At 43.8% G+C, this 14,294-nt stretch overlaps 1 protein-coding gene across 4 annotated transcripts; it reads left to right on the forward strand.

The window, feature by feature from the left end:
* Window positions 1-308: 308 nt before the first annotated feature.
* On the forward strand, window positions 309-14,294 carry ercc6l2 (excision repair cross-complementation group 6-like 2). Of its 4 annotated transcripts, none has more exons than XM_069699547.1 (20): window positions 311-495; window positions 896-1,335; window positions 1,451-1,567; window positions 1,712-1,905; window positions 2,323-2,416; window positions 2,665-2,732; window positions 2,867-3,074; window positions 3,239-3,379; window positions 4,351-4,467; window positions 4,569-4,688; window positions 4,773-4,844; window positions 5,367-5,512; window positions 5,901-5,996; window positions 6,249-6,348; window positions 6,724-6,870; window positions 7,715-7,798; window positions 8,911-9,922; window positions 10,007-10,161; window positions 10,759-10,919; window positions 12,881-14,294. In XM_069699547.1, the coding sequence occupies exons 1-20, from the start codon at window positions 468-470 to the stop codon at window positions 14,031-14,033; spliced, it is 4,653 nt and encodes a 1,550-aa protein (XP_069555648.1). In that variant the 5' UTR covers window positions 311-467; the 3' UTR covers window positions 14,034-14,294. The 4 variants fall into 4 exon arrangements, with proteins under 4 accessions (XP_069555652.1, XP_069555648.1, XP_069555649.1 ...); XM_069699548.1 differs by having other exon boundaries at window positions 899-1,335; XM_069699551.1 differs by lacking the exon at window positions 12,881-14,294 and having other exon boundaries at window positions 309-495; window positions 8,911-9,819; window positions 10,759-10,848.

Consider the following 14,294-nt stretch of genomic DNA (forward strand, 5'->3'; position numbering starts at 1 on the left):
CGAGACGTTTGTATGAGGGGACAAAAAAAAAAAAAAAAAGACCCACACATCTAGTCAGCTGTTGTTTAAAAATATGTCTTAACGTCATTTGTGACCCTGACAGAAATAATTAAAAACTATTTTTTTGAATTGATCGAAAGTGCGGTTCTGGGTGCGAAGCTAAGTCAACAATGAGCAAGCTGCATTGGAGTCGCCGCTGGTCCTGCAGTGTCTTTTCCCTCCGGTAACTGAACACTACAGGAGGACAACGTATGAGCGTCTTACTCAACATGATGTGACATGATGTGACTTAATGTGACTTAATGTGACTTACACAGCTGAGGTTTTTTTTGCTGCTCCGGTTGAACTGGACCGGTTTCCTTTTTTTTGGTCGTAACTGGTAGCTAAGCTAACCCAGCTCGCCACAAGCTACGGTGACTGTTCCCCTCCACGGGAGGAAGAGCAGAGAGGAAACCTCAGGTGTCCTGATGGCTTCAACTTCTGCATTTGATAAAGGTTCGTAAGACGTGTTTAATAATTGCTACTGCTCTTTTGGTCTCTCTTTTACAAACTTTAACGTCATGTAAAGCGACTGAAGCTAGATACTGTTTAGCCTTGCTCACTGCTTGGCATCACATCGCCAAGCTCTCTTTCTGCAACGATTACATGTATTTGGGTTTTATTTAGAGTACAATAGGGTGTAAATGTCCCCTTATCTAAAGATGTGTATTTCCTTTTTCTATTTTCTGTCAGGATTTTTGTCATATATTTGCACTCAAACTCTATGAAACTCTCTGGTGCGTCCTCATTACATCTCATCCGTCCTCCTTTGGTGACACAAGTGTTATTTTGTCTTTTAAGAAGCTGTATGTTGCAAAGAACAGTAGATTAATACGATGTCAACATTGTTTCGCAGCAGCATGGCGTGAGGGTGACAGCTGTCTGGCTCCGAACCCGAGAGATGGTGCCCCGAGAGATGGTGCCCCGAGAGATGGTGCCCCGAGAGAAGCCAGAGTCCAGAGACTGACCTCCACCGCAGCGCGGGTCATGTTCGCTGAAAATAAAGACGTGGAAGAGGAAGAACAAGAGGGGCGCGCCACGCCTGTTGGGAGACTCACGAGACCGAGCTCGACTCACTTCTCTCGGGAGAAACCTTCGTTTCCCAGCAGCGTCACAGACCCCGGACTCTGCGTGCCCTTAGAGCTGAGCGATGCTGATGAAGACAGAGTCCCGTTCACCATCAACAGATACCTGCGGGGTTATCAGAGGGAAGGCATCAGGTTCATTTACAACAACTACATCCGTTCCAGAGGTTGCGTCCTGGGAGACGACATGGGGCTGGGAAAAACTGTGCAGGTACAAAGCACATTAGCTGCACAAGTATTTTCAGAAAATATCTGTATTTGCTTTGCATATGACTTCACATGACTCTCCTGCTCTCTTTCTTTACACCTCTTTGTACGCACCGCAGGTCGTTGGTTTTCTTGCGGCGGTGCTGCACAAAACGGGAACATGGGAGGACATCAAGAACAACAGGCCTCAGTTTCTGCAGAGTCAGACGCCCTCCAAGCAAAGTACTCCCAGCAAAGTGGGTACTGAAATATGCCTCTTGCACATAAAGACATGCCCGGTATCATATTTTCAAATACTAGATGCATTTGATCATGCGCAGCAAGTGATCGTATTGCTTTTTCCACCGGGATGATTTGGGTGTTTCTGTGATCCGGTCCAGGTGTTTCTCATTGTGGCCCCACTGTCGGTGCTTTACAACTGGAAAGATGAACTGGACACATGGGGCCACTTCCGGTGTGTGGTGGTCCACGGGCTGAGGAAAGAGGAGGAGCTGGCACGCATCAAGAAGGGACGCATTGAGATCGCTCTCACCACCTATGAGACTCTTCGCCTTCGCCTGGATCAGTTTAATAAGTAAGAACCACGCTCAAACACACAGAAAATGCCATAAACAAAATGCTTTCTTTATACTGTATATTTTACGAGGTGTGATGAAAAAGTTCCGGGACTATTCCTGTTGTGTACGAGCAGAGCACGACACGGTGATGTGCGGGGGGGGGGGGGGGGGAGCAATAACTTTTGCAAGTCTTTCAAGTCACATCGCTTCATCAACAGCAGCACCTGTGTGATGCACGTTTTTACGACGTGTGCATTTGTAATTTCACCATGGACCTGAAACTCCAGCAGAGAGTGCACATCAAATTTGGCGTCCAACAACAGGTTTTTAAATCACACCTGGTATTTATTTCTTAGTTATGTCGTTTTTTTTTTTGTTACTGCTTGAATGTTTTTGATATTCAAGCACTAAATATAGCTGTGCCCTCCCTGCAGGATAGACTGGTCTGCTGTGGTTGTGGATGAGGCCCACAAGATCAAAAATCCAAACTCTCAGATCACTCAGGCCATGAAGGAGCTGAGATGTAAGGTGAGAGAGCTCAATATTTGTGTTGTTATTTCAGAATACTGTTACTAGTGTGTAGCTACTAATGAGTGCAGATTAACTGATGGTGATGAGTGCCGATAGCGTAAAGCTTTTACAAAATGTTAAGACCAATGCCCTCGTTGAAAATATGCTGGATACAACCACCATTGTGTTGGGCAGCTAAAATAATAAGTGAGCTTCTCTCTGCATATGGGCCATGATTTTTACGTTAAATTTGCCCCCCCCATCAGGTCAGAATTGGTCTCACTGGCACGATCTTACAGAACAACCTTGAGGAGCTGTGGTGTGTTATGGATTGGTGGGTTAAAAGACTTTTAATGTCACAAAACATTTTGCATATTTACAATCACATTTCAGTCCATTTCCCTCCCAGTACAATTTGCAGCTCAGCTAAGAAGAACAAAAAAAAACTTTTTTTAAAATTCTGTTTAGGGCCGTACCAGGTTGTCTTGGAAGCTTAGGACATTTCAAGAACAAGTTCTCAGATCCCATTGAGCAAGCGCAGAGGCACAGCGCAACCAAACGTGCCCTCGCTACAGGGAGGAAGACTGTCAGAACCCTGGTGAGGAAGATTTCCAAATGGTTCTTCAGAAGGACTAAAGTTCTCATCAAAGAACAACTGCCGAAGAAGGATGACAGAGTAAGACTTCATCATTTTTAATGGATTTCTCTTCTCTGGAAACTTAGAATTCACCATCTACAATGTGCCATTAGCCAAATACTCAGACAAATGTTTGTGACGTCGTCAAAACATCCTGTAAAGAGATTCTGTTGTGTTTTTTTTTTTTTTTTTTTTTTCCCGAGGTGGTGTATTGCTCTCTGACAGACTTTCAGCAGACTGTGTATCAGACCGTGCTGGACTGTGAGGATGTGACGTTGCTGCTGAGGTCTTCAGAGAAATGTGACTGTCAAAGCGGACGCACTCGCAGAAGCTGCTGCTATAAAGTTAGTTCATCCCTTTTACCATTGTGTGCCCTTGTATGTTTAGTGATGTAGAGAGCGAAACTTGATCTAGAGGTCCCCTGTAAAGCTTCAGGGGATGCGGGTGAAACAAGGTGTTTTACTTTGCACTGTTTTTTTTTTTTGTTTTTTTTTTTAACACTGTAAAATATTTAATGTACGACCACATCCCCACTAATACGTTTGTGCATTTGGGGGGAAAAAAACAAACAAACAAAATGTTTGAAAATGCTACTGACCCCCATTTTAGTTTTAAAACTTCAGGGTTGCATTTCAGGCTGGATGGGAGTAAACCGAGACGATGACGCAGACACCCGCGTTCGCTCTCTGATTGGCTCTAATGAATCACAACGTGCCGTTCTCTGATTTGTCCTGCCCCTATCACGCCCCTATGCTGGCAGAGATTATGCGGTTAAATTCTGCATTTTATAATACTGCCGCTGACTGCATGTGCAGAAACCGAGCTACTATTCGAGTGATTTGTAACAATTCCCCTGTGCAGTGGGGTCATCAGTGGCCCAGCAGATTCGGTGACCTGCCCTTATATTCTTACCCGAACACTCACTCTTCATACCTGAACCTAAGCAACACTGCAGATAACAGGATCACATTGGCCACCAAATGTGGTGTTCCAAGACATTTCTGAATTTAAAAAAATATAATTTATCAACAAACAATTTATTACACACACACACACATTTACTACTTGCACTTGGTTCTTCTCCAAGGTGTTGAAGTAAAGTCTTGTATTTCTGCATTGTACTTGTGCTTTAGTACACATTCAAAATACAGTTCAAGTGTCTTTGCTTGTCTAATTAACTCCTGCTTTAGAACCTGCTATAATACACCGGCTGATTTATCCTTTAAAACGCAGAAATAAATCTCGCATGTATGTGGTTGAAAGGAATTTGGAATTAGTCTGGTTAGTAATAAAAAAAATTTTTTTTCCATTGCAGACAAACTCTGAAGGTGTTACTATGAAGGAGCTGTACTTTAGTTATCTGGCCATACTGAGGAAGGTTGCCAACCATGCAGCACTGCTTCAGTCTACTGCAGGCACCAGCAAGAAGCAGGTAGAATCATGTCACCCTGTATCTGCTTCAGTATACTAGAGTATTAGAGCTTTCTGCTGGACAGGTTCTTCAGACTAAGAAGACTCATGTGTTTCTTCTAGAAAAAGTACGTAAGTGCCATTTGTGCCAAAATATTCCAGACGTTTCCAAACTTTGTCCAGAGGTGCAAAAATGAAGCATTTGAAGCCCTGTCAGACCCCATGTACAGTGGGAAAATGAAGGTACAGCATAGAGGCAAGGACTCAGTCATCTTTTCTTCACAGGCTGTTTGAGTGGTGGTTAACATGCTTATCTTTTTGTTTTAGGTTTTGCAGAAGTTGTTCAAATATTATCTTCAAAGGAGAGATAAAATGCTTATTTTTTCTCTCTCTACTAAGGTGAGAGCTGTGCTTGTGGGTTATCAGTTATTCCATTTTTTTCTATGTCAGTGACTTTGCCCATGTGATTACAGATATACGATGTATAGATGTTGTGTGATACTGCAGGAAAATAATTTAATGCTAAACAGGGTTTTTAGATGATGTCGTACTTTTACAATAAGGCACATTTATTTAGAAGCAGCCTTGAGTACATCCTTTTTTAATCCTGGTGCCACTGTTGTTAGAGCATATCACTTCTTTACAACAAAAAAAACTAGTCCGAGGGCACTTTCTTTTCTCGTGACATGCTTCAGATTAATAGAGAAGCCTTAGGTTTTAATAAGTGAGAGCAGTTAAAGTGTTATAGGTAAGTAGATGCTGCAGAGTCTAATGGTTTCTGTCACATAATACAGTATGATCATATTTGTGGCTGAGGTCGTATTTTCATGACCTTCAGAAATTGGCAAAAGCAGCTTTTAAACGGCTAATTAATGTGCTTTGAATACTATGCAGCGGCTTCATGTGTGTTGTACCTGTCAGCTGTTAGATGTGCTGGAGAGCTACTGCATGGCAGAGGGTCTGGACTTCAGCAGGCTAGACGGAGCCACCAAATCCAAAGAGAGAGTCCAGATCGTCAAAGACTTCAACAGCTCTTCTCACGTCAACCTCTGCCTGGTTTCCACCATGTAAGTGGAAAAAAGTAACAATGATAAAACAAAATGTAGGCTCTTGTTAATAAATAAGGCAAGTAGTGTCTCCATATATACACAAAATTTAGATAATAAAGACATATTTTACTTGAGCTGCAAAATCACCATCGATGTACTTTACAAACACAAAGAACAACCACATTGCATTTATAGGATAATTCACAACTGTCTTAAATTAGCAATGTTAAATAGCAATATAAAAATGCTAAAGGAAATATTAAAACAATATGGGCAGTTTGGGAATATTTAACACTGTGTGTGTGTGTGTGTGTGCGCGCGCTACATTTTTATTTAGGCTTTTTTTTTTTCCCAGTAATTTTTAAAAATATTTTTAAAATCTAATTATACGTGTCTCTTCTATTAGGGCAGGTGGTCTTGGTCTTAACTTTGTAGGTGCTAATGTGGTGGTGCTGTTCGACCCCAACTGGAATCCAGCCAACGACCTTCAGGCTATTGACAGGTGGGTTGTGCGCCACATCACAGCTTTTACAAGTTGTACCTTGCAGCATTTTGTTGTTGCTTTCTTCGACAACGGAACAATAATCTGTTGATTGCTAATTGTTGCATACAATCTAGATGTGAATGTGTGTGTGTGTGTGTGTGTGTGTGTGTGTGTGTGTGTGTGTGTGTGTGTGTGTGTGTGTGTGTGTGTGTGTGTGTGTGTGTGTGTGTGTGTGTGTGTGTGTGTGTGTGTGTGTGTGTGTGTCCTCAGGGCGTATCGTATTGGCCAGTGCAGGGATGTGACTGTTCTCCGGCTGATCTCACTGGGGACTGTAGAAGAGGTTATCTACCTCAGACAGGTTTACAAACAGGTACCAGACGATCACGACCACGGAGTGACAGTGTGATCCCAGAAGTGTTTTTGCTGAACGGTATCTGCTGCATTCAGTCACTAGTTCTGTAATTTCTTAAATTAAACCAGTAGACATAATGCTAATGATAAAAATGTAAAAAATGATCAATATTGTTTTTGTAAATCCCTCATTAAAGCACCATATGAAGCCAAATATTGGATCATCTGTGTATTTTTACAAATATCTGTCGCCATCAAATAAACATAAGCCTGACTCCACATGGTAGCATTTCACAAATGTATGACATGTATTTTCAACAAAACATTTATTTCATTGCCCTAATTTGATATTTTTTGTTAACTGTCTTTCCATATATTCCCTCTTATGTTGCAGCAATTGCAGTGCTCAGTTGTTGGCAAGGAAAGCGCCCGGCGGTATTTTGAGGCGGTGCATGGCGTCCATAAGGGGGAACTGTTTGGGATCAAAAACCTCTTCAGGCTGCAGACCCAAGGGACGTGTCTCACCCGCAAGATTCTGGAGGTTCGATAGCCAACACGTCTTTTACTGTTTGACTGATGACGTGTCCAACTTGTAGCGTACTGCCTGGACTCACCTCGTCCCACTGACTCATTTCCGCGTGTTCGTCTGGACATGAGTATCGCTGTTGCGAGGTCTGTCCTGGTTTTGATAATATTCAGGATGTGACGTTTACGTGGACCAAAGAGAGATCTCGTTCTGCATATCCCCACACGCCCGAGAAACACAAAGATCCCGGGTACTGAATACTTGTGCAGACGCCTGTAGTGTTTACAAACACAAAGCAGCATTTTTTTTTTTGTATTAATGAATCTACTTTCCTGTAACTGTTAACCTTGTATTAATTGGACTGCGGCTTATTTGCTCTAATGTACATGTATGAAACAAGACTCTTGCAATCTGTTATCTACACACTTAAATTCCTCAGCACGTCAACTAGTGCTAATAAGACAAATTGTGTTCGGTCAATGCTGCCAGAGCTAGAGGCTTTTTACCTGAGCAGGTAGTTGGCAGCATTCAGACACCTGGATAAGATGTATACATGCCGGAGGGTCCCATTTTCTTCTGGAGTACTCCAGCTAGCATCTCTGTGTTTCTCACAACGGAGATAATTGCTTATGCTGGTTTCTGAAATCAAGATATCATATTTAAATGCCCAAACACAAAATTGGGTTACGGCAACAACAAAAAAACTTGAATCGTAACCACGATCCTCAGCGCCTGTATAAACACACTCAATGTTTTTGAAATTAAAAAGTCATCTTTTGTTGATGATCGGGATGACGCAAAGTCGATTTTGTCTGATTACATGTGTATGTTTTGATGAAAATGTGTCTCTTCCTGTCAGCGAGAAGGACAAGTGGAGGCCGGCGTGATAACAACGAGCACACACAGAGGCGAGGAGGAGGAGGAGGAGGTGAAGGGAGTTAGCGTGAGTAGCGCCGCCGTTCTCAGAGACCCAGAACACAGGGCACTCATCTTTTCCATCTCTCCCTCCCGTCTTCCTTCCCAAGCGGCCTTCTCATCCTCTCATTCCCATGTGAAAGAGGGCATACCTCAGACAGGGACCTTCCTGTCTGTCAGTGAACCAACTCGCGCAATCTCACTGAAGTCGACCGCATCCCGTGATCTGACCGTGTGAAAATTGCAAACTTTTTACTGCAACTTCCCCAGTGCTCTGGCCATAAGTATGTAGAACATAAAACAAAAATAAATAAAGAGCAGTAGATCGTGAGTGGAGTACCACTTGAAGGCCTTGGCTCACAGGAAATATTTCACCCACAATTCTTTGTATTGTAGTGACACCGAAGGATGAGGTTCTCTTGGTCTGACTGTCCTTCTGATGCCGTTTGGAGCAGCTGGATGTTATTACTTTCTTGTCATAAAGGAAGGAGCAGACCCCACTTAAGTCTATTTTCTATGTTTCAGCTATTTATTTACACAATGATACCCTGTATCACGCTTTTCCCAGACAGACTTGCACGAAGCAGCACACTGTCCTTTTTTTTAATATCAGCTCCACTGAGACCATTCAGAGTCCTGCAAAAACACAGAATACACTGGGGTGCTTTAACACGCGCTGAAAGAGCCTCGAGGCTTGTAGGCGTAGACGCACGCAAGTTCTACAGGAAGAGTCATGTAATTATGAGAAATTAGAATCACTGTTGGTGGCCAATCCAAAGCCCAATCATATAACTCTGGGAAATGTTATGACTCTTTTATTCTCTTCCTATTACATCATGATGGAGGGCACATGTCACATTGACTGTTATTATGAGTTATTTGTTAGAAAACATCTGTTTTGTATTTTACAATGAAATGTCTTATGGGCTGGTCCACTGAATGATGGCATGAGCAAGAAAAGTGAAGAACTTGTAGCCTTTTTGGTGCATTTTGTTTCAGCTGAATCTCTCCCACACAGTGGATGTATGGTTTACTTTCATTTTCATATCAATTTCTTGTTCTCGTAACACTTGCACTACTTATTTTGCCAGTCTGTCTGTACTTTTATTGAGCTGTTGGTGTCTACTGTTTTAATTTAAGGAACCCGGAGATTCTTCACATACAGATGGCCCTGTACCAAATGATAAACCAGCCAAGGAGAACAGAGATGCATCAAAGGTCCCCGGAGGGGTCCTGGACTTCAGCAGTGGGAGTGACGAGGATGAACACGAGCAGCGGCTGAAGAGAAAGGCCTCAAACCTCAGTGCGGACGGTGGCAACCGGAGTGGGAATGCTACCACCGGTCCTGGTCGAATGAGTCTCTTCCAGCATGGTTTCTCCCGACTCCTCGAAAGGGACAAAGAAAGACCAGATTCAGGAGAAGGGGACAGTCGTTCGGGTGACGAAATTAGCCCCTTTGAAGAAGATGGTGAGGATCAGAAGAGGGAGGATGTCTCCACTGGCAACTGCAAGAGCTTTAATACAGGAAATGTTGCCATCGGTCCCCCTAAATTGGGAACAAAAAGCTGGGACACGTCCAGCGGTTCAGATGGGGGGAGACGTGACAAAGTTTCTCCATTAACAAAGGGGGATAATGCTGTAAGAAGGGGACAGGGTCTGAAACGGAGAATCAATGAAAAAATTACAGTGGGCGAGGAGAGCAATGAAAACTCCTCACCAGACAAAAAGAAAGCTAATAAACTCAAAACTACAGTTCCCAAAGTGCAACGATTTGAGGGTTACTCGGATGAATCTGAGGATTTTGACCTGGAGGCAAAGACGTGCTCCAAGAAGGATGCTCCAAATTCACATGAAAGACAAGGAGACAGAGGAAGGCTAGACCAAAACAGAAAGAGGCAAAGTGTGAGTGCAAGGGACAAAGCAAGATCCAAATACACAGAGGACATCAAGGCCTTCACATCTTCAGAAGATGAACACACGACTCCACAGACGGAAAGATCCGGAGTTGAAGTGACAAAACACGGGCAGAGAGCTGCAACTCGCACAACGGCGAGACATGCAGGAGCGGCAAAAGCAGTTTCATTTACAAGTCTGAAAAGTCAGACGTCCCCGGCGTCCAAAAAAAAGAGCGGAACCATCGACAGCGTGCTAGGTTTGATTCAGTACTTATTGTAATATGGTAATCATCCGCAAAGAGCTTAATTTCAACGTTCATGATGTGTATTTTTCTTTAAAGGAGACGTACAGGAGGTGGTGTACACCCACTCTAACCAGCGCGTGGTTGGCGGCAGCAAAGCGGAGGAGCGTATCAGTAGAGCTGCTGTTCGGGACGTGTTTGAACGCAAAATATACTCCCAGCTCCCGGCCAATCACCTTCTAGACACCCAGGAGGTACGTACAAGAAACATCGGTCTGGTCCAGTCATTTTTCAAATAATTAAGCACTATACCCTTGTATCACTGGCTAGTTCAAGGATCAGTTCACCCAAAATAAAAAAAAAAAAATAAGAATTTGTCCATTTTTATTCCTTTCACCTTAAAGGTTAGTTTTTAGAGTGTTGCTGATATGTCAAAATTTGGATATGAAATAGGAGAATCTGTTGCCATCTCAGACTTAATGAAATAAATCCAATTGTGTTCGAAACACTTAACAAGAATATTTTTCCTGTAATGATGCGACGGGATTGCTCAATTATCTACAGACCTCGCAGTAAAAAGCATAATTTCGACCTGTTTTCTATTATAGCACGTGGCAGCTGCATAGTGGCAAAATCCGGCCTGTACTTTTTTTTTTTTTTTTTGTGACCCATAATGCTGCATGTTCACACCCAGTATCATGCCTGTCCATCTCAGCCAGCAGTACTGACAAGCAGAGGGAGACAGTCGGTGAACATACTTGGCAAAATAACTTCAAGTCGATAAATAAAAAAAAAAAGAAGCAGTTTTTGCAGGTCGAAAGCTAAACTTCCGTCTTGTTTAACTGTACCAGAGTCTGTCGGCGAGCTTACCAGACAGTCAGCCCTGCCCTGCCACTGTGAGGCTGCAGACGACGCCCGCTGTGGATCACCCGGTCATCTTTACCAGCAAGAGTGTGCACCGCACCAGGCACACCACCTTCATCATCGGCGGGACACCCAAAATCATACGCAGGTACTGAAAGCGTGTCAGAGGAAGTGAGGTGAAGAGAAAAAGACGGAGGCAATTACATTTGTTAAAACAAAAGGAAGAAGTGATTTGTGAAAAGTGAAAAGATTTACCATTAGAAGAAAAGGCAAGAGTAAAAGAGTTGTAGGGTAGAGGTGAGTGTAGGCACAGTAAAGGAAAAAAAAATACTGTAGAGAAAGGAACCTGCAATAATAGAGGAAACACCTTTTGATGAGGAAAAAAAAAAAAGAAGCATGAAAGTGAATGAAAGTCGGGTTGAAAAGATGGGGAGGGAAGAAAAAGAAGAGAGGAGTTCCTGGCAGCGTGGGGAAGTAGGCCAAAAACCCACCACAAATATAGTGCTGAGCGCCCCCACCTGGCCCTTAGTAATTGTGTGTGTGTGTGTGTGTTTGGTAAGAGACCACCTCTGAGCTTTCCCCTCCACCTATTTCCCAGCATCATGCCAAAGATTACCCAGTTATGATCGGGCCCAACAGTGCAGGAGTTTTCCCCTCCACGACCGCAGCCTTCCCGAGACGACCCCAAAAATGATCGCCTTAGGACTTCCAAACCCACACTGATATATATTGTACACACACACACACACACGTCCTAACAAGCATTTACACACACGCACTTGTCCTCAAGTGCACAACTCTGTCCCGCTGCATCACCTCCGCCCCCTGCCTCCTCGAACTCTCATATACAGACACCTTTGTGGCTCCAGTCTCACTTCCCAAGGGGGGGAAAGGCTGCATCTCTGCCCAGAGGCTCACCAGGGAGTGAAAATACACACTAGTTATATTGATATCGCCTCAATTAACCTTTACTTAAATCCACATGCACGTCAGGTTTTACTGCTCTTACTTTTATTTATTGTTTTTCCAGTGAAAGCCACAAATGGTAATAACACCACCATAATGCTGCTGTACCACCAGTGACTTTGAAGTATTTCTGTCCCCGAGTCTGGTTAGACCAACGTTTTAACGACTGCCTGGGAGCTCAGGAAAAACACCTCATACTGCTTTGCTGTCTGGATATGAGCCTGAATATGTGGCGAACTATTCATTTTAGGTTTGGAATGACAGACCCGCAGAATATCTGATTAATAGTATTGGCCGTGTGGATATTTAAAGACGATATTCGTTGTGTGATTTAAAGTTGCTTACAGGATGCTAATAAGTGCCAAATCATCTCCTCGGACTCGAGCAGAGGGCACACATCAAATTTAGTTTTGAACTCTGGAAATTGGCAACGGTGACCCCTTGAAATGCTCCAGGAAGCCCACCGCAATGAAGCAACGAGTTGGGTTGAAGTGTTTTGAGTGGCCTTCCGAGTTTTCGAGAGGGACAGAACGTCACTGTCCAAAACCAAAGAAGGCGTGTCAGGTCAGGTGTGCACCGTTCGCGCTGTGCACCGTGGATTCATCTCCCAGGGTCAGACTGTCAACACCTACTTCGACAGTGAATTACTGAGGCGTCTGAGGAAAAACATTTAGTGCAAACAACCTGAACCGTGGTGCGGTGGCAATGCAGTTCCCCAGAGTTTCTCGCCTGCAAACAAATCATTGCTCCCCACCGCTCCTAGTTGTCAAGATTTTGCTCCGCGCAAACTCCTTTCTGTTCCCCAAAAACTTTCAAATGTATTATGCGCTCTCTGCTCGAGTTTTAGCTTGTTGGTGAAATCACAAATATATGAACAAGTGGTTCCAAAAACGTGTGTAACAAAAGGGCCGATGTCGATCAAGCGACCTGACTTGGAATACACGTGAACGTTATTGCTTTTCTTTGCTTCGTGCACGTCAATGTAATGCGCTCCGTTCGTGAGCAACAGTGGCAGTCTTAAGAACTTTGCGATGGCACCTTGTGCATGTGTGGATATGGGTTTTTCATCAGGTGATATTAGTCTTTTTTTTTTTGTTCGTGGATGTTCTTTTTCACACTCCTCTCTATTTTGTCTTTTTGTAGGCAGCAGCTGAAGGAAATGGTAGACAAATTCAGATTTCCCTCAATCCATCAGTTCGCAGTTGAAATTCTGAGCAGAAACTCAACCCAGAGACTGGCCTGGCTACAACAGTATTACACTTCGCTGAACCACCCTGACCTGGCCAATACAGTCACAAGCAACTTCCCACAACCTGTTACAGCGCAGACCTCAACTGCTACCTTTTCACCATCCACAAAAAGAGCTGCCACAACCCGACAAAAGGATCCTCCAAAAGCCACAAAAAACGCAAAATATACTCAGAAGAATTTAGAGCCCAGAACTAACCCTGAAACTCCACAAAACAATGTTTCCAAGCTGCAGAAAAAGTCCAGGATCCCACAGAATGATGTAGAACCTGCAAAGAGGCAAAAGATCTCACAGAAGAATGTGCTAGACCCTCTGAGTGATGTTCCAAGTCCTGACTCAGAGGAGCGGGAGGAGACGGTCGACAGTGCCAGAGCAGGAAAGAGGACAAAGAGGGGTAGTGTTTCTAATTCTGGAGCCTACAGAGCTGGTGGTGGTCTTGGCGTGGATCGGGCCAGCAGCAGTGATCGGGGGTCTGGGGAGGCTCCCGCTTCCCCGAACCGCACAGACAGAGATAGCCCTTCTTCTTCAGACCTCAGCCACGGCAGGCCCACCGCAGCATCCAAACCCGCAGCACGGGGAACGGAGCGAGAGCAGAAATCATCTTCGAGGACGAGTGAAACTTTGCAAGGGCAGAGAGGAAATTCTCCGACCCCCGTACCCTGCAGTCATCGCTCCTCCCTGACAGACCTGATAGGAGATACCTCAATCCTTGACGACCTGCTAAAACCCAAAGCCAAAAGTGCACAGCGGATGAGCACCCCAGAACAAATTCCTCTGTCACCCAGAATCGCTTTCGATACCGATTTCAGCTTACGCGCACAAACCACACACCGGCTCGGCACACCGGAGCAGGCGTCAAAGGGCAGCTGCAAAGGCTTCTGGGACATCTTAAACGAGTGTAACGAGGAGAGCATCAACAGATTAACAGACCCAGAAGAAGTGCAGAGAGTTTGCGTCAACACGAACTTTGCAGCGAGAAGCAGACCTGGACAGAAAGAGAGTCGGAGTCTCTGGAAAGCTAATGACAAGTTCCTGTGGAAGAAATAATAGAGGAGAAGCGTTTTAGATTGTAATCTAGTTTTTTTTTCAAATGTTTACCGTTTTAAAGGAGAAATTGAAAAAAAAGCAAAGTTATTTAATGGAGGCTTTCCTCTCACCGATTTTAAATTTGATATTATTTCTACCTTTTCAAAGTTTTTTTTTTTTTTTTAATGTATTTACTCATTTGAAAATAGTTTGTGTTCACTGAGTAAGAGAGTTACCTTGTTTAAGTGTTACTCAAATAAATGTATATATTTATGGAACTTA

The sequence above is a fragment of the Brachyistius frenatus genome, unplaced genomic scaffold (assembly GCF_029030835.1).
Source record: "Brachyistius frenatus isolate BFR_SWC_R1_liver_20210118 unplaced genomic scaffold, ASM2903083v1 Contig_30, whole genome shotgun sequence".
Lineage (NCBI taxonomy): Eukaryota > Metazoa > Chordata > Actinopteri > Embiotocidae > Brachyistius > Brachyistius frenatus.